A 23,406-nucleotide genomic window follows, 5' to 3' on the forward strand; every position below is an offset into this window, starting at 1 on the left:
TGACTGTTGTAATGGAAGTGGTCCAACTGCTCCCTGTTTCTTTGAGTGCTGCTCTTCAGAGGACTTTTTGCCACTGCAGTAGTATTAATGTGCATGTGAAGAAACTACAGCAGGAGGTAACATCGGGAAGAGATGCTTCAAATGTGTTCTCTGCTGTGAGTGAGATGGCTTTTAGTGCCTTATAACACACTTCACATTGAATTCAATAAGTGCAAGAATGCATCATGTTACCAGTGGGATTCCCAGAGGAAAGAGGTTCTTACACTTGCAAGGAAAGAAGTTCTGCCTGTGAGATAAACCCTATTTGATAAGATGCTTCTACATACTTTAATTTCCCTGGCCCTTGTCCATATCCTTTAGTCTCCAGCTTCCTGTAGAAGTTCCTCAGTTTGGCTTCAAAATCTCTTTTATAAGGAGCTGGAGCTCTGGCATTAGCACGCTGAGTACCTGCAGCAAACAACAAGCAGAAAATGAACTGCAGCTACGCAAAGCATCACTTTCCAGCTCTGACTGAAAAGAAGGTTCTTTGCTGACCAAAAGCATGGGACATGGTTGGTTTCTTTTAAAATCCTGGTTTATAAACTGATAAGAGATCCGTATCTCCACACCTACTGTAGGTTTAGATGTTTTTGATTGCTGTTTGTTTGTCCAATGGCTTCAAGATTTTAGATTAAGTCCTAAAATGTTGAAGCCATCCAAAGCAGACACCTCTCCCCTCAAAAAAAAAAAACAAACACACCTCAACAACCCCCACAAAACCAAACAAAAACTGGAAAAGACCCAACTTTTGTTTGGCATATGTGCATTTTATGAATACCTGTGTTTAACGACTAAAATGATGCATCCTCATAAAAAAAAATGTTTTTCACTGTCAAGAAGAAGAACAGGTTCCAATGAGCTAAATTAGTATGTCCTATGTGCGTAATACACCTTATAGAGTGCACATAGAATCATCAATGCATGGAGTTTTTCACCTTACTGAGGAGAGAATACTGTGGAAAAGTTTACTCAGTGAAACTCAGTCAAGTACAACAAAGGAGAAAAATATCGGGAGAGAGGAAAGACTGAAGACTTTTCTCTTCATTCAAATATCTGGATCAAATGAATTACTGTACTAAGTTTCTTTCGAACATGACTCAAAAAGGTGAATTCATATTTTGAGATACAAGTTGAAGGAACAGTTCTTTAAAGGAGGCAAATATCTGTATGCCAAAAAAATTGCACATCCGCCTACAGTTGTATGCACAGTTATTGCAAATTGGGTAAATAAACCACTGATATTAATGTGACACGGAGTGGGGGGGATTTATCCCACCTCCCTCCCAATTCAGCTGTGTAGCCAGTGGTACCTTCTTAGTCCAGTCTAGTTTTAAACATCTCAGTCAATGAACTTCCTCTACTTCCCTCGACAGACTATTCCACAGCCCAAAAGATTTCATTGCAAGAAGGTGCTCTCAGATTCAGCCTACACTTTGCCCTTTTAATTTCATTCTCATATCCCTACTTACCTATAACTTTAAATAATTCCTCTCCCTCTCTGGCGTCTAGATCATTGAAATATATATTGTTCAAAATATACCTGGAAGGTTGAGGTTTCATACACCCAGGAATATGGGTAGGCTCCTAACTACTCATTTGTGAGTAATCTGATGTGTGCATGCAATTGGCTTTAAAGCTATTTATAAGTAAAATATCAGCCAGTTCAGTATGTCACTTTTCTTTTCTCTCCCTATATAAGGCTAACCCAGCAGAGGAGGTTTCATTACTGTGGAGGCAATGTGCCTAGCCTTCAGCAAGGGAAAGAGGGAAGAGGAGGAGCAGGCAATTTGCTCAGATTCTCAATGGGAGGGGGCTGTTCTCACAGACTCTGGACAAGTAGGCTGGGACGAGGAAGCAGCTTGCTTAGCCATCAGCTAGATGGGTGGGGTGGATGAGGTAGCGTCCTCATTCTCTGGGCCGGAACTGCTCGAAGAAGCTGTATACTCAGTCTCTGGGCAGATGTGGGAGAGGTAGAGGAAACTGTCTCTCATTTCGGTTAACAACGAATGCCATTAATGGGTCCCTTAAAGAATCCCAAGTGTTTCCCTGTCTCCAGAAGGATGATGGTGGCAGTAGTGCATGTGAGAGGAATTCAAGCCCTTAAGGAAGTTTATCAGAAAGCTGTGTTTTTGTAGTCCACTCAACCTATCAGCCACTCAACCTATCAGAACTAATAATCCATGCCCCATCCTCAGAAGCCAGGCAGAACATGTGTGTCCCCTGAAAGTCAAAAGACAGGGCTCTGAGGGAGAATATGGCAGGAGATCTTCGGAGTTCCAGGAGACATGTGCAGAACATCTCTGGAAAACTAAACCATAGACATCAGTTGAACCTGCTGTAGCTGTTCATATTTTAATGAGTATTCCAGGTGCTTCCTACTGGACATTTCTGCTGAATACTCTAAAATATGTAGCCATTTAAATATATACAGTCCATTAACTGATGTCTTCCACATCATTTGTTTATTTGGAGGTTATTTTGATGTGGGTGGAGGGAGGTACAATTATGAGTTCACCAAAGAATGTGACAAACCCACACTTTCATCTGCATTGTGGTAACAGCCCCCAAAGGAAACTTTTGCTAAGAGATACATTATGTTAAATAAAACTGGTAACATATTGCTTCATGGTTCAAAAATTACCAAGAAATTATTCTGTCAGCACATGACAAACTCTCACTGCAAATGCCAAGAAATTCCTGGGCAATTATAGCAATTACTTCCACCTTGTGAACCAAAAGTGTTAGGGGAGGGAGAGGGCTACAAAAAATACAAACGATATGGGTAACCATGCTGAAGTCTCAAACAGATTATATTGTCCAAAAGAGATAGAGAGAGTAATTTCATGACTATTTGTGTCCTTTAATGGAAGAGCACAGTAGCTGAACAGATCTGTAACTGAGGTTACTGATCAAAACACTGACTTGATCCCTATTATAATTGAATCCTCTGCATTCAGAAATCTTCTTCTAATTTGACACCACTACATTTTAGGATACAGGGATATTAATCAATTCCTATGAAGTTAAACATCACATTCACAGCAAAGCCAGTAAGATCAGCCTGATTAGTGTCACTGCAAGAAATTAAAAAGGAATTAAAAAAGATCACCCCCTTGCTGTACAGAGCAGCCAGTTTGGCAATACAAAACACACAGAGCCCCAATAGAAATGACTACCTGTTTCAAAGATTTCTCTTTAAAAAGTCATAGGGCTCCATCCACAAAACCAAATGACTGACAGGCCCATTGAATGTGTTTTCTATTTATCTTTTTGTGTTTGTTAGAACAGAAATTGTAACTAAGAAAAATGAATCTGAAATCTTCACATTTCAATATTTAGGTCTCAATTCAGGAAAGAAATTACGTGTTTAGTGCTTTTCTGGATAGGGATGGCAATAATTATGTGTTTCAGCTTAAACAGGTGCTTTATATACTTTGCTGAATCAGGACCTTCACCAGGGTGTTTTGGTGGACCCACTTCAGAAATGAGAACTGTTAGGACAGAATCCCTTTTGATCTTAAAAGACTGCCAAGTTTGCAGCAGCAATAAGATGCGTGTATATGGATGTTCATTTTTTCTTTCTTCTTAACAAACGACAAGAAATAGTTTCTACACAAATAGTCGCTGCCACAGATGTAGGCAATAACAGCAACACTAGCTGTGGATGTATATTTCACTGCTGTTCAGAAGAGAGTCGTTATCAAAACAGTCATGAAAAACTCAGCGCAAACTGCTGCCTTGCCCTTCACAGGTGCATGGCATGGAGTAGAGTGAGCAATAGGGATGTAGGAGCAGCCTCTATATCACTAGTGCCCTTTTGCCAAAGCTGAGTACTGTACAGGTAAACTCTGATTATCCAAATTCTCAGGATACAGCCAAAGCTTTGGATAAACAGAAAACACATTTAACATTAAATACAAATAATGTGGATAATTGGAATTTAACTATAGTGACGTAGATACAAATGTAGCCTGTCATACTGCACAGCCCTAAGGTGGGAGTGACAAGTTAAAATGGGAGCATGACCAGACTTTAGTGTGCCTGCTAGTTACCAGCAGCAGCAGGCATTTTTGAGAGCATGCACTGCTCCTTTCTTCAGGATACTCTCTTCTCCCTATAGCACTCTTGAGGTGTCCTATCTTTGCGTATTCTGAGGAAGCCAAATACCTCAAAGGACCTTTGTTCGGACACTACAACTCCGTACCCATCTCTCCCCAAGGCATGTCAAAGATTTCCAGTTTGACCACATCACTTTTTTTTGTTTTGGCAACAAACAGATTTGTACATCCAGCTCTATCAGGGCAGATTAGGACCCACTAATAGGTCTGTTGGAAGGTTAGGGGGCCTTATCCAAAGCACAAACCTTTTAGGAATCCTCTTAGAAGAAGATTTTATTAAAACAACAAAATCTGACGAGAAGGACCTCCTCAAGAGAAGCTAACTTATTTTACACCTATTATGCCCCCCCAACCCACTTCATGGTTTGTATGGAGAGATCCAGCACTTAAATTTGTGCCAGGGCTTGCCAGGGCTGAGCCCCAGCACCTCCGGGCTTGGGAGTTCATAGCCCTGTCACCTCTGGCTTGCCGCATCAGTTATAAAAGTAAAAAAAAAACTGCTTGAGCCCCGGCATCCCTTTCATTACAAACTGAACATTGGAGAGTGGTAGCATTCGTTCTGTAGCAACAAAATCTATATCAAGAGTGAAATGAATCACATTTCATGACCACCTGGAACCTTCAGATAGTGCAGCATGCAACAGCCTGCTGGGTTAGCAAAACTGCTTACAGGGAGAACTTTATGACCATGATCTGTGACCAGGACTGGCTTCTGACTGGGTTCCACATAAGTTCAAGGTATTGGTTTGAGCTACAAAAGGCAAATGCTTCAGACCCTTGCTGTTTTAGAGATCACCTTTCCCCTCGCAGCACGCCACCACTGAGATAGGCTGAAGAGCTCAGACTGACAGCACCCTGCTGGAAGGGCAGTGGTAGCAGGATGTTTTCATTGAAGAGTCCCCCTTGGGTCTCACAGAATCCAGTTCTTTGACTTTCAGGACACACACATGCTATCCCAAGCTTGTGAGAATGGGGCATGGATTATTAGTTCTGTTGGGCTGAGTGCAAGGCTACAAAAAACACAACGTTCTGATAACCTTTCTTACGGGCTTGAATTTTCCAGGTGTGGTCTTGTCTCAGCCCACATTTTTCCTTTTACTTATCTATCACTATTCCTTTCCAATAAAATAATACCAGCTATATTTGAAAACATCAAACTGCTGTATGTGGACCTCGGAGGAGAAAATAGGCTTTGCTACATTTGAAATAATTTAGTCTGAATTAACTAAATTATTAATCACTATTTAAACATGCACAGATATTGTCACATATTCTAAAGTGTGTGTCTGCAGACAGATTTATTTAGCGTGTGCACAGTCGTCTAGCCAAGCGATGGCATCTTCAGTGGTGTGAACTGTCATGAAGGCCCCAGCGATACTGGTTGGCTGCACAGAGACCTTGCCCGGGGCGGAACCTGTTCAACACGGACCACTGGCGATGGGGCAGGTCAAAACCAGGTGGGCAAATTGTGGGGTTGGCGACGAGGGACTGGTTGGGGATTATACCAGATATCCATTCCTCTCGCCAGAGTGTTTCTGCCCTAACATCCTGGAGTGGCAGATGAGACTATAATGGGCGACATGACGGCAAACGTGCAGCTGGTGGTTTAAAAAGATCATTGTGCAGCAGCAGGCTTGAATTGCAGTATGCACACTCTTAAACACATGGTAAGTGACAGCAGTCTGACTTTGTATAACTGTTGTCACTCCCCCTTATTCCTCAGCCTTCTAGACTTTGGTGCCCCAGCGTGAACCCTTTCAAGTCAGTTAGAAACAAGTTTTACCAGTCCGAAACAAAGCACAAGTTCTGGAGTTTGAACACACATTTTTTTTATTGTCAAATCTCATTGTGAGCCCAAGGCAAGTTTCCAGTTTGAGAGGTTCATGCCTCATCACGCTGGTTTGCTAGAATCAGAAATGGGATTAGGCCTTAGTTCTGCTGAAACAACAGAGCTCTGATCTCAAGGAAACTGGGATGTAATTATGTGAAGCAAAATGTAAATTAATAACGACAGCAGCATTACTACAATACTATAATGAGATTATTATAGTATTGTGATGAAACTAATCCTTTGGGGGATTACAGCAGTTACTAGGCCACTGTGTCCTGTGTGCAGCGGGAGTAAAATTTTCAGAAGTGCTAAAATGACTTAGCTGCCTAATTCCCATTGCTAATCAATGGCACTTAGGTTTATAAGTGCCTAAGTCCCATTTTCAAAGGTGATTCAGGCACTTAAGAGCCTACGTCAGGTCTTTTGAAAAGGTTATTCTGGTTAATAGTAGGCCTATGGTACGAGGCTGCCATACAACTGTTTTATTTCAATTTGTTTGCAAAGAGAATCCCCAAACACATTGAAAAAAAATTTCCAGCAGTATTAAGTAAACGTCCCATGTCTTGCAAGAAAATAAGAAGCAGACCTATCTGAATAGTATTTCCCCTTTAAGAACAAGAATATCACCAATTAATTTTTTTCAATTTTTCTTTTCAAAAATATGTTTCAAATAATGTTTTAAAAGTAAATCTTAGTGCTCAGGAAAGATGCTATACTGACATCCCTACAGTCTGTTCTATAGATTTTGTACTGCATGGGCAGTGCCAGGGCAAGCTACAGCACACTTTCCAAGACCTTGAACTGGAAAGATCATCTCTCAGAGTGACGGGGTATTTTAGTTTCCTCATTTCGTGTTGTGAAGTCAATGGGAGTACTCATGTGCTTGAAGTTAAGCCTGGGTTTAAGTGCGTTGCTCGATCAGGACCTCAATCCTTAACTACTCTGGTGAAAATGCTCTGGTGGAAGTGCCAATTACCACCACTTTCAGTGGGGGGTTTTGTGATGAGGAACCCTACCAGAACTGGACTGAAAACACCAACTTATTTCAAAAGGCCACCAAGACACTGTAGCCTGTCAAGAATCCATCAAATAAACCTCTGCAATCAGATCAGCAGTGCTACGACTTCCAATAAATACAAGTCATTTAGGCATTATTTACAGACTAAAGAGCAAAAATCAAAGAAAATAAACCCCATATATAGAGCTATATGTTCCTACTGCATATGAAAATGAGACTACACGCTTCAGAATTGGAGAGTAAATAATAATGTTACATTTACATTATTTGTCTACTTTTGTTGTGTAACTTCAAAATCTGTTGGACTACAGTGGATTCTCATCATCTCACTGTCTATGACCTCATCATCTGGAAAGACTTGCATGTCTTACAAAAAGGGCTCTTCTGAGAAACATCATGCAGAATTAAAGTTGTCAACGTAACGAAGTAATTACAGAAAAAGTATCCGACAGTCAAAGAATTCCTTTACTGCTTTTGTTCAGAGGGTAAAATCCTGGTCTCGGTGAAGTCAATGACAAAACTCTTATTCCCTGATCTTATTTGGTGCACACTAAGTATCTGGAATTCCTCCCTAAAGATCCCACTGTAAACTTCAACAAAATTTACCTGGAGAGTTCTGAGGTGAGGATACTGGAGAACCTCTTGGGGACTGGCAATAACTGGGATGAAGTAAGGCATGTGGCGGCACGTATGACATTATTTCTTCTTCGAACAAACTGGTAAAAAGGAGCAAACAGGAGAAGGCAGAAGATGTTTATCTGAGCCAAGGATATGTTCTACTTTCTAGCAATAATGAGGCCTTCAAAGCCAGTCTGGTTTTTAGAAAGTCACTCACCTGTCTCCCGTGCGCATGCTCAGAATGCAAAAAAGGAGGCTTTTGTTGCCCTTCTTTCAATGTTATCTCTGTAAAACAAGGACTGGAATCTTGCAAGTGACTGGGAAGTCACAGTTCCTAGTTTTGTGTGTGACATCTCAGTGCGATGACGTGTACTTGTTTTCAAAACTAAGGTCCGTGTATTTAATGAACCCTTTAAAAGTTACATTGTTTTATACTTTTGCTTATACATTTTCCCTGCCAACACACCATTAACATTCATGGCACTTTCCTATACAAAAATTTGTAATATTGTACATAAGAACAGAGCCAAATACTCTGAACTTCTGGTGTAATCAATCATGTGTGAATTGGCTTAGTGAATTGAACAATATACTCTTTAGTCTATTAGGAATTAATGCTTCATTTACTCTTACTTAACACATCATACACAGAGAAAAGTATCATATAGAGTTTTCACCAGGTTAGGCTTCAGTATGCCTCACCTATTTTTCTATGATTTTAAAATGTTTTCTGGAAAGTACAGTGTAACTTTCACAGCCTGAAACATTGAAATAATCTATAATTTAGATACCATTTAATAGTTCATAGTATGGCTGTCAAACAATTAAAAATAATCACAATTAACTGCGAGATTAAAAAAAAAGTTGTGATCAATCAGATTTTTAATTGCATTGTTAAAAAATAATGGAATACCAATTTTAATTCAGCATGGAAGCATGTCGTCTGGAATGGTGGTCAAAGTCTGAAGGGGCATATGAATGTTTAGAATATCTGGCAAGTAAATACCTTACAACAACAGCTACAACAATGCCTGTTCTCACTTTCAGGTGACATTGTAAATAAGAAGGTGGCAGCGTTATCTCCTGCAAATGTAAACAAACTTGTCTGTCTTAGCAATTGGCTGAACAAGAAGTAGGACTGAGTGAATTTGTAGACTCTAAAGTTTTACATTGTTCTGTTTTTGAGTGCAGTTATGTAAAAAAATAATTCTACATTTGTAAGTTGCACTTTCACGATAAAGAGACTGCACTACAGTACTTGTCTCAGGTGAACTGAAAAATACTATTTCTTTTGTTTATCATTTTTACAGTGCAAATATTTGTAATCAAAAATAAGAATATAAAGTGAGCAATGTACACTTTGTATTCTGTGTTGTAACTGAAATCAATATATTTGAAAACGTAAAAAACATCCAAAAATATTTATAATAAATTTAAACTGGTATTCTATTATTGTTTAACAGTGTGGTGAAACGGCAGTTAATCATGACTATTTTTTAAAATAGCATTAATCGCTTAAGTTAACTGCAATTAATTGATAGCCCTAATTCATAGACCATGTATGGAATGTTTGCATAACCCTAAATATCATTGATTTTTTCCAATTTGATAAGACCATAACATCCAAAGCATGCATGTTTATAATATCTTAACATAATACATATATAAAATAAAATATGAAATAGCATAGCTGTTGGATGTTATCACAACATATACACATTGAATCGACTAATTAAATGACCATCTTTATTTTCAATTGTTAGGCTGTACAATACATCACTGTCTTGTGGTTCTCTCATTTCTGAGTGATATAGTAATCTAACTGGTTAAAATAAAACGGATTTCGTATCAAATCTGTTCATTACAAATACCCGCAACAGTTCTTTGTGAATGGTTTGGGGGGTTTTGGAACAGATATTTACTGACATTTTTGCACTCCTAAAAAATCATCTGCAGTATATAATATGTTTTTTCACAGAGAAAAGTTGAACTATGCTCTTCAAATGTGAATAAAATCTGAAAAAACTGGTTCAATCTGGGAATAAATTAAGAACCTGATTTGTGTTTAAATTATCAAGATAAAACTAGAACTGCATAGGATATAGCCTAATGGTATGTTTACAAGCTCAAAGTGCAAATTATCTCCTCCTAGGAACTCCATCTCTGAAACAGAATATTGTGTTACATCAGGTTTCAGAGTAGCTGCCGTGTTAGTCTGTATTCGCAAAAAGAAAAGGAGTACTTGTGGCACCTTAGAGACAAACAAATTTCAAATAAATTTGTTAGTCTCTAAGGTGCCACAAGTAATCCTTTTCTTTTTGTGTTACATCAGTTATTCTCAGGCTATTTTAACTAAGGCACCTTCATTCCCTATATAAAAAGGTGTTTATATTCAGCTGAAATTAAGTTTTATTGATGAGTGGGAGAAAACATTTTAAAATTTGCGTAAAGTTCTCCAGCAGTAAGAAAATTCCCACATTTTGAATGCATTGAAGACAAAGATGCATTGCTCCTGCTAGAACATTTTATATTTTTTTTTCCTGTTTAACTCTAAAATGAGAAATCAGGCACACACACTAAATTACTGTTTTAAAACAACCCCATCTCTGCTTTTACATCAATATTTACTATCACTCTATAGCTAACTTACCAAATAACTCAACACAGCTTAGTGAGTTCCCAGGTACACCACTGAGGCTCTTGGGAACCAATGGAAACACAGAAATCATGTATTCAATAATTTATTTCCTGAGTACAATGATTATTATTAGGACTGAAAAGAGGGCTAATCACAGATCAAATCTCTTAATAGTTAAACTAAGAGAAAATCATTGTAAACAATTGATTTTAAGAAGTAAGTGTGTTAAGTAAATAAAAATCTGAAAAATCAGATATTTGGTTTTGTACATTTTTGTGGGGGTGCTCTTTGTCTTTTTGAATTTTTTAAATTATGAGTTTTCCACAAAAGAGAGATATCAATTATAGTATCAAATTATTGTATTTCCATTATAAGAATTACTTGGAGTCTTCGGTATGAGCAGAATTTACAGATTAACAGAAAAATACATTCAAGCAGCAATGACAAAATGATTTATATCATGTCTATTTAAAATAGAAATAGAAATCGAGGTTCAGTTTTCTCTGTAAAACGTGTGACCTCTTCATGTATTATATACCAATAAAAAAAATCCTACAATTTTGTCTTCTATTCTTTTTATTTTTTCTTTAAACAACATCAGCACAGTTTCAGACTAAAATGTTAATAGCTTTTAATTAATTCACAGATTTTAAGGCCAAAAGGGACCATTATGTTCATGCAATGTCACCCCAAATAATAATTATATTAATGCCAACACTTCATAATTTAGACTATTTTTAACATTAAATGTAAAACTTTTTTCTACAGATATATTAGAGAAAAAAACTGTTTTTCAGGGAAAAATCTGTCACACTTACACCCTGAATGAGCATACCATGTATCGGACATAAGAAAGACGCTACTATCAGCTGCCTGTTTTCCTGGGTATGCAGTGTTGTAGCCATATTGGTCCAAGGATTAGAGAGAGAAGATGTGTGAGGTAATAGCTTTTATCAGACTAACTTTTGTTCGTGAGAGAGACAAGCTTTCAAGTTTACACAGGTCTGAAGACCTAAAGAAGAGCTCTTTGTAAGCTTGAAATTTTGTCTCTCTCACCAACAGAAAGAAAAGGAGTACTTGTGGCACCTTAGAGACCAACAAATTTATTTGAGCATAAGCTTTCGTGAGCTACAGCTCACTTCATCAGATGCTGTAGCTCACAAAAGCTCATGCTCAAATAAATTTGTTAGTGTCTAAGGTGCCACAAGTACTCCTTTTCTTTTTGCGAATACAGTCTAACACAGCTGCTACTCTGAAACCTGTCACCAACAGAAGTTAGTCCAATAAAAGATATTACCTCTCCTTCCTGGTCTCTCTTTTCTGAATCAATGCTGAAGTGGGATACACTAAAGGGACAGTTCCCCACTCCTAAAAAGCAATAACCAATCATCCCATCAACAAAGTGAGCAAAAACTGTCAGCATAGTTGAAAGATAGACAGTGTGGTGTTCAGCTAAAATAACGGAAGCATATCAAGTGCTAACTTCCAAAAACATGGTACTTGCAAATCACAGAGCTAAACAGAAAATATACTTGAAGGAGCACAGAGCAGGGACTTTCAAACTGTACTGATCTATATAAATCTCTGTCCTTCTAACAATGACTATAACTGAAAAATTTAGGGCAATCAGGACAAGCCCATTTATTCTTTTCCTTGCAAGAGAATCATATAGTAGCTTGGACTGTAATTAGGTTTAAATTCTACTTGCAGTATTGTACTCTTTTACCCCCTCCTTCCCGCAGGGATAATCATTTTTCCGCACCACTATGAAAAATGTGATCTCCCTACTAATAACCGACATCTGGAATCTCAGCACTGGGAAAATCAAGAGTCTGAATCCTCTGCTGCAGCTCCCCCAGCTGCAATTCTGAGAACTGAAGGGGAGACATTTAGGTCACCCTGTCAGTATACACAATACACAGAAAGGCACTTCCCCAGCTGCTCACAGCATATTCCCAACCACCCATTATGAAGCACTGCTACCTACCTTAGTAACATGACAAGGTCTGCATCACTGGATAGACGCACTAGTCCAGGTGTTCCCTCTGTTCGGATAAACTGGATCTTCTCCCTGTTTAAGCAAAGGAAGAGTTCCAAGACATCTTTTGCAAATAAGGCACCAATGTACACCAGGGCAACAAGAAAAAATGCTGGGTATACCCAGTAGACCTCTGGGTTATGCCTCTCTATTTCAGACACCATTTTTCTCCCTGCCACACCATGTCCATGTGAGCAATAGAATCTTACAACCCAAAAAAAAAGAAAAACCAACCTAATTTGTTCAGAAGAGTGATTCTCCTGTTGCCCTCATCTGTAAGATGCTCAGGCTGCTTCAGGTAACACAGCCATCCAACCAATAAAAATCAATCCCTCAAGTTAATATAAGTTGTGGCCCTGAATTCAAAGCAGCAGACAGAGCCCTGTGGGAGGACATTGCTATTCTGAAAGTGAACTGCTTAAAGTAGTACTCTCCAACTCCTTTCCTCTCCCCTTCACTTTTTAGTACAAATTCAAGCTATTACAGACCATTCGTGCTTTTTAAGGTAGCTTTTATGTACAACACTGCACTTACAGATCTTCCAGAAAGGCTTTCAGCTGTGTGTATGCATGCACCTTTCTCTTCCTCCCAGCCCTCCCCTACCCCCCACCCCCGCACGCTTCCCTCCCCGACCTCCCAATTCAAGTCAGTCACTATTCTGGATTCTATGCATGCCCAACACTGTGCAATGCTGGTGATTTTTAGGCTGTACGCTGATTAAAGTCCTCAGATGCATGCCTTTGAACAAAAAACAATTTGGGGGTGGGTGAGTGAAGTCTGTGGGTTACTTAACTGCAATAGAGTCAGGAGAACAAGACCTTGAACCAGCTTCAGAAGTTACACCGCTCTATATCAGTGAAATCTGTTGTACTCTGGGGTAAGAGTTCACCACTGGCCTCTCCTCGAGAGTGGGTGATTTAGTTTGCACCAAGCTATTGATGGGATGTGCTGATTCTGCACATCTCCAGCAACCTTAGCTACATAGCCACTTTTGGGGCTGTGGCGGAAGAGACGCTATAAATTAAAGGAACTGGGGAACGACAACAGGAAGAAACAAGGGCAGAGATTTCAGCAGGAAGATGGAGGGATCATCAAGGCAAAAGCTGAAATTGTTCAGAATCAGGCATGAGGCCGAAAGAAAACAACTGAGGCAGGATGGAAGATGACAACAGCTTGAACAATAGTAAAAGATTGGCTAGATGGACCTCAAAAAGAGAAGAAGCTGTTGGAAGGAGAAGGGGAAAGGTGACTCTATGAATCTGCCAGAGGATGGACACAGAAAGTCACACGGAGACAGCCAGATTTAAGTGAAGGCAAAGAAAATAAAGGGCGGCAGATAAGGGGGCTAAAAATGGCACAGAGAGAGAGAACGAACACAGCTGTTGAGAAGGAGGGGAAAAGAAAATAAGGACGGGAACAAAGTTAGGTGCTTTAAATACGGAATGCCAGGAAAGGAGACGGGATTGAGGATGGGAGGACAAGAATATGGGGCATGGGAACCTGTATAACATCTGAAGGTGATGAGGAGCAAGGCAGAGGAGAAAGAAAAGTAAACACACCTGGGAGCATAAGATATATGAGGGCAGGGAGGAAAGGTGAGAGGAACTAGTGGGGAGGTGGTAGGAAAGAGAATGAAGTAGTGTTCACATGACCAGAAATGGGAAGGAAGAGAAGCAAAAAGCTGATACAGGGATACGGTGAGGCAGTCAGAGAGGAAGATGAGAGCACTGGAGACGCAGAGAAGGGGAAACAAGATGAAGCCATAGCAATAGCAGCACTAGAAGTCAGGTCAGAAATGTATGTAAAAAAGGATGAAATCCTGGACCTCCTGGGAATAGGAACTTTGCCATTGCCTTCAATGGGGCTGGGATTTCCGAGCAAGCAAGCAAGCAAGCGTCCGTGTTTAAAAGCAAAACTGCTGTACCTTTTGCAAGCAACAAAAAATCCCTCCAGGAACTATCACTTCCTCAGAAAAATAACAGTACAAACTTTCCAGCAGTAAACCCGCACATTTCAGACACAAACAAATTAAAAGCCACAGAGAAAGAGAAGAAATTCAAACCACAAGAGCTGCTGCCTCCTACTACTGACATACACGAGTTGGCCCAAAACTCCTCATCAAAAGCCCCAACTAAAGCAAAGACATCAGGGAAAATACATAAAAAGCAGTTCTAGCCCTGCACGTCTACTAGGGAAACACCAGAGAAAGCCCAGTAATGGCCTGCCACCCCCATAAGGGTCAGAGAAAGAGTCCAGCCAATCCAGAAAAGAGCTGCTGTACAACTGGAAGTAATTTATAATCCCTAGCTATGGAGAAGTGAATGTCAACAACAACATGCTCAGTTCTTCACATACTGTCCAACTGTGTGCACATGTATTAAAACAAAAAGGTAATCCAAGATCTGATTTATTTTTAAACTTCCATAATAATTTAAACTTAACGTGCACCTTTGATAATAGAACAAACAAATACAACAGATTCACAGGACGAGTGCATACTGGTCATACACACACTATTAATCATCTCCCCCAATAGGCCTTAATTCAGCAAGGTAATTAGGCATTTGCCTAACTTTAGATGACTTCAGTGGCACTACTCAGTGTCACATGCTTCAAATTAGGCACATGCTCAAGTATCTTGCTGAATCAGGGCCCTAAAAGCTAACTAGGAAAACAGGTAGCAGCATCATTATAAAAGATACACAGCGATGTGATGGAAGCGTCAGTCCTATAAAAACTGTGTGAGATGCAGTTTTAAAGAATGTGGAAGTAGGGGCTAGGGGCCAAAGGAAGGCAGCTAATTCTTAACCAAGCATCATAACTCCAAGGAGCGAGAGCAAAGATCTGGCCATACAGTGTACCCACTCTCAAACCAACTATACTGAACAAAGCATCATGCTCCTCTATTCAATAAAATCCTCTATCCCTCTACTAAGGCAGGTAAGAGAGTCAGACACATTTCTTCAGTCTAGTTACTGCAGGGACAAACTGTACCTACTGAGTAATGGATCCTATCTACTGGCACATACTAACACCTTTTTTACCCTTGGTCTGTAATTTTAAGCTGTAAACTAACTAATCCTGACAAGGTCCCAGCGGCGAGCTTGCTCTGATACTACGATCCAGGAACCAAGATACTAGAAGAAGTAAAATCTGATGATAGCGTCAATAATCTTTTGAACTTCTTCTGATTTGCAAACTGAGTATAACAGGGCAGAAATTAAGGGGAAAATCGACACTGGGGCTGTTGCTATTGGAGTAACTGAAGCCAAGAACCTCAGGGGAAAAAACAGAAGCTGGTTTTATTTTATTACCTGATGGACTGGCTTGTTCACATGTTGAACACAATTCAGATGAGACAAGCCTTCTGCATAACAATAAGGGTACAAACAGTGAATACTTCGACAGGCTGAGATCTGCGGGGTTTTGATTTTCCTCCTCCCCTCAATTTTCTAGAAAGTGTGAATTCTGTTGGTAGTTGATTTCAGGGTTGTCAGCCAGGACTTACTCAGAGGATAAATCAGTCATCAGTCTACTTGTTGGGACACGAAGCTCAGGGAAACTGCAAAGCAGGATAGCTGCCTGAGCTCTGAGAACTTGCAGGGCATGCAGGGTCACTAAGAGCACGTCTACATTACAGTCAGAGGTTTGACCGCTGCATGTGCAGACATACCGGAGCTAGCTTGATCTAGCTAGCTCCAACAACAACAACAACAACAACAACAGTGAAGCTACGGCAGCAGCACAGGCCAGCCACTCAAGCGTACAGCCTCGTGCTGCTGCGGCTTCACTGCCAGTTACTTCAGCTACACGTGCTGCAGTCACGCCCCTAACCGCGGTGCGGTCACACCCTATGTATCGCGGCACAGAAAAGGAAGCAGGTAAGTAGTGTGAGCTCTTGAGCCAGCACATCCTGATCAGACTGTTAGGACACGCGAGACTCTGACTCTGGGAAGTGAGAGCACTGCATTGGCAGCCACGGTGCACAGTGAGATCAAAATCTACGTAACTACCATAATGATAGATGTGCAGCAATGAACTCACACATTTTTCAACGGTAGTGTCTCCAAGACAGTTCTGGAAACATACATTTGAACACCAATTTCTAATTCCCATGTTAACAGCGAGTTAGTTTGACAGCTAAGCAACATATACTTAATTACGAAAGAGATATACCCTAAGGGTGAAATTCACTCCTGCGTAAAGGGTCAGCATAAGACTTAAGATAGCATAAGACAAGTCCAGCATTTTTATGAGGGATTTAAAGCTCAATCCTGCAATGTGCTAAACCCTTTGACTTCCGTTCAGCAAAGCAATTAACTACACGCTTAATTTACGCATGTCAATAATCCCAATGACATCAACAGGACTACTCATGCTCTTAAAATTAAGTACGTCTGTAGGAAGGACTTAGTGGCTTTGTGTTGACCCTCTGCACAGGGGTGAATTTCACCTTGTATCAGTTATATTCTACCTGTGCTATATAATACCATAATCATTATATAATATTATAAAGCATCTTTGATAATATACTATGTATCTCTTGCGGTTGTGCAAGAACTATACTGGTCTGTTCCTAAACCATCTGTGCAACTCTAAAATTGTGCAACTCTAAACATGCTAAATGGATATTGCTGATTGAACTTATCCAAAAATGCAGGGCCAACTCTAGGTTTAGGAAGAACCCTACAATACATATCAAGGAAGATGAGCAGAGCCCCAACGAACGCCTTTCTAACTGAATGCTTCACACCCATGGACCTACACATACTCACCACCACCAATGGCCACATCCTGCCTGCCTGTTGGTGAGATTCTGTGACTTCTGGAGATATCCTACGTCAGTAGCTCCAACCCTTTTTCCCCCCGAGATACTTTGTCTTTGTAATGGAATGGCAGGCTGGCATCCTACTCTTCCAGCTCCCATTCCCCTTGCTCCACGCCCAGCACCCTGAGTTGTCCATCTACGCTCACTTTCTCCCCTGCCTACCTGCCTAGCATGGGTTTGCTCATCCCATCCCTTTTTGTTTTCATTATTCTCTTCTTCCCTGTTCCTCACTGAAAATTATTATTCACGTGCACACACACTCTTTCCACTTCCTTGGTTGCCCAAGGCTACGTGTTGCTGGCGATGGCAGAGTTCATTGGTGGCTCCAGGAGCCAGGCCACATGCACTAACGTGGTTAGGAAAAGTGCTAAGGGAGCAGAGAAGATAAGACCAGCTTGTCAAGCTACAGTTTAAGAACAGGGGGAGGAGCCAGGTAGCTTTTGAGGAGCTGTGGTTTGCAGAGGTGCCCATGGCCACATTTGCAGTGGGGAAGGGAAGGAAGAAGGACAGATCCAGGGTCATGCAGTTTCACCTGCTTCCACTATTCCTTTTCTTTCCCCTGCATCCCTCCCTAGTGTGGGAAAACTTGCCCTACTTGGGCACTACCTGAGGATGGCTGAAGAGCTGAGCAGAGAACCAAATGAGAAGACATGGAGAAGAGACTGAAGTGCGCTATTTATGGCCTTGCAACCGACAGGCTGGATGCATGTGTGCAAGTTCCTGAAAGAGCGTAACTGCACTATTGCAAAGGTCCAAGGCACTATATAACAGCACATTAAAGGAATGTCTCCTGCAGTTCTTTGATTAAGCTGAAATTACACAAGGTTTGGGGGATTTTTTGGGGGGGCGGGAGGGAAGAGAGGAAGGAGAGGGTTTAAGTTTATAAATGACCAGTGGACATCGAGCAAGCAATATTGCCCCCCCCCCTTTTTTTTTTAATACTGCAAACTTTGCCAGAAAAAAAGAATACAAATTGATGGTCTGTTCTGAAATGGGACAGTCAGTTGAAAGTAAAGCTGGAGAACAGAATCAACATCATTACCTGAGTGAATGATTCCTGGTAAGATCTGGTTGACGCTCTTGTAGAATTTCAAAGATATTGGGCTGTCGCAGAAATGCGACAATCTTGTCGTTGTAGGCTGTAAGTGACAACCGAAAACAGCTTACTGCAAACAGGTGCATTGAAAAACAGCATTATATTTTTATAACTTCTGAATAATAATGATAATGGAATTATGTCTTTATATTCATAATCTTTTTATTTACTACATTAATATGATCTTTTCATTACATTTTTAGCCTAAAGGCTAGTGCTGGTTTTTGAATTTGGATATACATGGCCCACTTTATTATGAATAAAATTTTAGATTAAAACATCATCAGATGTTAATGTGCCTTTCTGAAGAATTCAGAGTATTATAATATTTCATCACATACACCCTCAGCTCACGCCAACTTGGAACATATAACCACATGAATAAAGTGTATGGGGCCTTATTTTCTATACTTCTTTATTTCTTAGACTTACAGGACCAGGTGAAAACATAAGCTCACTGCTTAATAGTAAATTACATGTGCTTCTTATTGGCTGCACATTAAAGTGTGGGTATTTTTGTTTTGCTTTCTCCTCTCCTTGCCTCCACTATTCTGAAAAATAATTATCTGTTTTACTCATATTAAGGATCTGATATAGTCTCACAAAAGTAATATCTTCACACAAGGCTGAAAATCTAGGCTTCCATACCAGCCTTAACTCATGCCACTTTGCCTAGGTACTCTGATTCTAAACCCTTATGGTACACAATGACAAGTGTATTGGCCAGCTCTTCTGCCTTAATGGTGAATTTCCTTATTTTTGCTTTCAAGAAAGACTCAGAGCTTCACAGATTTTATTCCTCTTCCTTTTTGTAACATCAGAATGAGAAAGGAATAAAATGATCAACAACAAATTCATAAGGACACTGTCAATGTTGGTATGTCAAGTTGTCCTACCTTCAAATAGTTTTATCTGGCAAGAAATATTCTACTATTATCATATGCCTTTATAACTCCCCAGTTCTGTCACTGGGAACTATAACTTCCTTCCTAATACCCATGATGATGATGTGTTGCACTAAAACATAGCGCATCATTTTTTCTTCCTGCTCTGCAGCATGTATTTGAACATACATGGTTTACACAGCTGCACACATTTTTTATGACAATAGCAATCCTACTGCTGGACAGATTGGCAGACAACTTGTATTGTGCCATACAGGAGTAAGATGCGGTCACTAATGAAACGTCTAAGAAGGTCTGACAAATATTACAGTCAAAAGTAATGAAAAACTATTGAAATGTAAAAAGAAAAGGAGTACTTGTGGCACCTTAGAGACTAAGTCTTCTGCAGTTTCCACGATATGCTATGCATCCGATGAAGTGAGCTGTAGCTCACGAAAGCTCATGCTCAAATAAACTGGTTAGTCTCTAAGGTGCCACAAGTACTCCTTTTCTTTTTACGAATACAGACTAACACGGCTGTTACTCTGAAACCTATTGAAATGTAGTTGGCAGTGGCCATCTTTTCATTTATGGTTTTTACTTTTACTGTTTATTCTATCACAAAGAAAAAGATTACATAAATATTTTATATTTACTCATGTCTCTAAAGTGGTTCCACCTATGAAGCGAGGGCCACTCAAAGTGTTTGTGCCTGTTCCACTGTCAATTATTAAACAGCAATTAAAAGTATCTTTGTTCAAAACATCTCCAAAAGCTGAACCTGAAAAATATGCAGTGTCCATAGCAAGTGAAAGGAGTTTAAATTTGTGGTGACTGTGCTACTGAACAAAGATCAAGCAGATTGATCAATCATGATTTTTTGCACAATGCCTGTTAATTCAGCGCACTAAATTATTTTCTTAGTGGCGATTATGACAAAAGGCTTTTGTGTGTGTGTAACTGAGAACAAAATTTAGGCTACTGACCAATTCTGAGGTGCCTCACACCTCATGGAAGCCCTCTGAAATAAAAGCCTAATATTTGTATTGAAATTAATGGGACTACACAGGGTCCAGGTCAATACAGAGTCTGGCCCTCTATTTGTAACTCTTCTAGTTACTTCTGAGGGGAAGGTAATCAGAAAATTTAATGCAAGAAACCCTTTGCATTAACTAGCAAACATTTTGGTATTAATAAATTGGTCATGCCTGGAAGTTTTTCCACTATTATGCACACAAATTGAAATTCCATGATAGGGATTGATAATGGATAGAGCTAGCCATAACATACAGTAAAAGCAAAAATTAGAAAAACCCAGCAGTGCACCCAGACATGCACAGTTAAATCAAAGTACACTTCCCTAAAGAGAACTCCAAGCCCCGACATACCCACTGGAACCATGTCCTGGTACTGAGCCCTGCTGACTGTATTAAACGTGCTGGACGGTCTTGGTAGAACTGGTGGTCCTGAATGACGGGAATCCTCTCCTACCTAAAAGTACAGTAGTAATTATGGTCAGCACCAAGCAAATAACAAAACAAAACAAAACAAATGAACCTTCTTCATCATGGCCTAGATCTAAAAGACAGGAAACAATTCTCATGATGACTAAGAAAAGCACTAGAATCCAGCTCACTCTCTCTCAGTTGTGTGGATTCTGCAGGGCACACACAAGTAAAAAGCACTAAAACAAAATTATTTTGTATCACCAAATAGAGCCGATGGAACTCTGAACTCACACAGGGAGCAAGAAGGTGTTATTTGTACAGAATTATTTTTCACAGAAAAGCAACACTTGATTATGGTCACTACTAGGAATCACTTTAATGTCAGAGCAACTTCTTGCTTTTGTGGGCTTGATCTTGTTGCATTACCATTGTTTTTTTGCTTTTAATTATTACTATTAATTCCTTTGCCTTATTCCCGCTCCATTCTGTGCACTGACCAAAGCAGGGAAAAACAAAGAGTTTATGATAATGTAATTACAGATTGTATCATATTATTAGAGATTGTATCAGAGTGTAGAGTGCAGAAAGCTGTCCTAAAGAGGCAGCACCGGTTTTCCCCCACTGCAAGGGAATTCTCAGGTCGTCATCAGCCATACGTCAGGGGTGGGAAGTCGGGAAAATGCATGCTAGGAGTAAGGAAGCATTCCGGCAGATCCTCATCAGCTACAGTTGCTACTCACAGACAGCATAAATTAGAGCAGCCCTCTAGCTTCTCTAAATTATGCTGAGTGCAGTGTTGGTCCCTGACCAGACCTAAATGAGGAGAGTGGAAACATGGCTTAGAATCACCTTCCCCACCCCTTTCCTCAACTTCAGTGAAGGTAAACTCAGTACAGTCAAGGAACGAGCCTTTGCATATGCTTATAAACATAAAAATATCTTACAGTCAGGACATAATTTACTCAAAACCTTCTAGTGAAAACAATACATTCAAAAGCTTTGTAATCAGAACCCAAATACAGAATTTTTTATATTATAGATAAGGAGTTTTAAGCACTTCTACTTAGAATCCATGTTCTAAAAAGGTTATATTATTATTACTAGTGTGATATCATATGGACCATAACATTTAACGGTCTGACATTCTGTCAGTGGTAAGAATTTTTACCTTTCTTGGTCTATAGTACCATGGAATAGATGGGAAAACAGTATAATGTTTAGGCGTGCATGCACACAAACTTGTTTTTCTAAATTAAATCGCCTACTTGCTTTGACATTTCCCAAGTCAGTGTGAATTGCTGTGCTAGTAAAAAACAGGCTACGGCTGTTTGGTGAAGAAATCTGTATTCAAGAGCCCTCCTGTGGTTTGATGGAGTTACTGCCATTTAATAGCAGCAGACAAAATCCTATCAGATTATTAGCTTAATCAAATCAGACCTTTCCTTGTACAATAAAGGCCATCACTGGCTTTTCAAAAGGTAAGAACGTCTTTCGTTTGCAGGTGGATACCACACTGGCAGAACCATTAAACGACTGACAAAATAACGTTTGAATGGAATGATGTGAAAACTGGATGATCTTGAAATCCTTGTTAGCTAACTAACAGGAGGAGCAGTTCAGGCTTACCTCACCAGCACTGTGGCTGCGCTGTCTGGTTAAGTGCTGTCGATGCACTAATGCACTAGTGGGCCTGCTACTCTGCAAGGGAAGCCGTGGGTCAATGAACGTAGTGGTGCGGGAATTGTGGTCAACAAAAAAAGCCTAGAAAAGGAAAAAGAAGATTTCAGAGTCAACATTCATTGTAACTTAGGAGCTTCCTAACTACACCTTTCTGCAGTAAGTACACTGGCAGGAGAGAAAGTGTGTGAGAGTTAAAGCACAGGAGGATCTGGGTTCCAGTCACTGCTTTGAGACTCTAGGAAATTATCTCACTGTGCCTCAGTTTTCCCCTTCTGTAAAACAAGGATAATGTGTCTGTGTCTCACAGGAGACTTATGAGATTTAATTCATTAATGTTTATACAGCATTTTGAGATCCTCAGATAGCCCACAACATGAAAATACCAAGACAAATCATGATTGTTCTTCTAGAAAAGAGGACGTGAATGTCTAACAGAAGTTATGTCAGCACATTCACCAGGTCATTTAATCTATATGCATCTAAAAGGAGGTCAACAACATTGCAACAACATTGCACTTTAACAAGTTATTTATCATATCATTATAAATATAGATGGGTGTGTACACGTCAAGCATATGATTATGTTCGAGGACACAGTGTGATTATAGGTTAAAAGGAGTTTTCACCATCCTTCTGCTAGAACTATTCTAGGTAGGCCAACTTAGAGAATCGACCAGGATACAGAGAAGATGATGCCAAAAATATAAAAAAAGAATTCAAGGCAGGCCCAATGGTTTCCCGGGATAAGAAGAAATGACAAGTATTGACTGGTTAGCCATTTGCTGAGAGAAGGCCACGTGATCATGGGTCCTAAACCCGAAAAGCCTCAAGCTGCAATACAATTAGAGCAAAAAAAAAAACAAAAAAAAAAACCAAAAACCCCTCTCTTTTCCAAGATAATTTAAACTTGTTCCAGTTTTAGTGTCACACTTGGGAACCATTTCCTTGCCATTCTCATGCTTTTGGGGATTTTCAGACACTGTGAAGGAGACACGTGGCACCATAGGGGGAGAAGGATATCTAGACTGAGAATCCACCCAGGCGATCCCAAGGCAGGTACATCAGCTCCCAAGGGAAGCAGTTCCTCCTGTCTGTTCAATGTCACTTCCTGGCCAGGAGCACTAGTAGCTGCCTTGTAGTTCTGACAGCCTGCCTATGCTCATGCTTCAG

At 40.0% G+C, this 23,406-nt stretch overlaps 1 protein-coding gene across 7 annotated transcripts in view; it reads right to left on the reverse strand.

The window, feature by feature from the left end:
• The window catches only part of HECW2 (HECT, C2 and WW domain containing E3 ubiquitin protein ligase 2), a 247,776-nt gene that overhangs the window by 28,005 nt on the left and 196,365 nt on the right, over positions 1–23,406 (reverse strand). For all 7 annotated transcript variants that reach the window (XR_006284811.1, XM_043525153.1, XM_043525152.1 and 4 more), the window contains 6 exons: positions 22,183–22,317; positions 20,497–20,599; positions 18,171–18,267; positions 12,250–12,333; positions 7,613–7,722; positions 327–447 (listed from right to left, as the gene is read on the reverse strand). Coding sequence is in view for 6 of the 7 variants with exons in the window: in XM_043525153.1 (XP_043381088.1) it covers positions 327–447; positions 7,613–7,722; positions 12,250–12,333; positions 18,171–18,267; positions 20,497–20,599; positions 22,183–22,317 (650 nt within the window). In the remaining variant the exon portion in view is untranslated. The remainder of the gene's footprint in view (positions 1–326; positions 448–7,612; positions 7,723–12,249; positions 12,334–18,170; positions 18,268–20,496; positions 20,600–22,182; positions 22,318–23,406) is intronic.

The sequence above is a fragment of the Chelonia mydas genome, chromosome 11 (genome assembly GCF_015237465.2).
Source record: "Chelonia mydas isolate rCheMyd1 chromosome 11, rCheMyd1.pri.v2, whole genome shotgun sequence".
In the NCBI taxonomy this organism is placed as follows: domain Eukaryota; kingdom Metazoa; phylum Chordata; order Testudines; family Cheloniidae; genus Chelonia; species Chelonia mydas.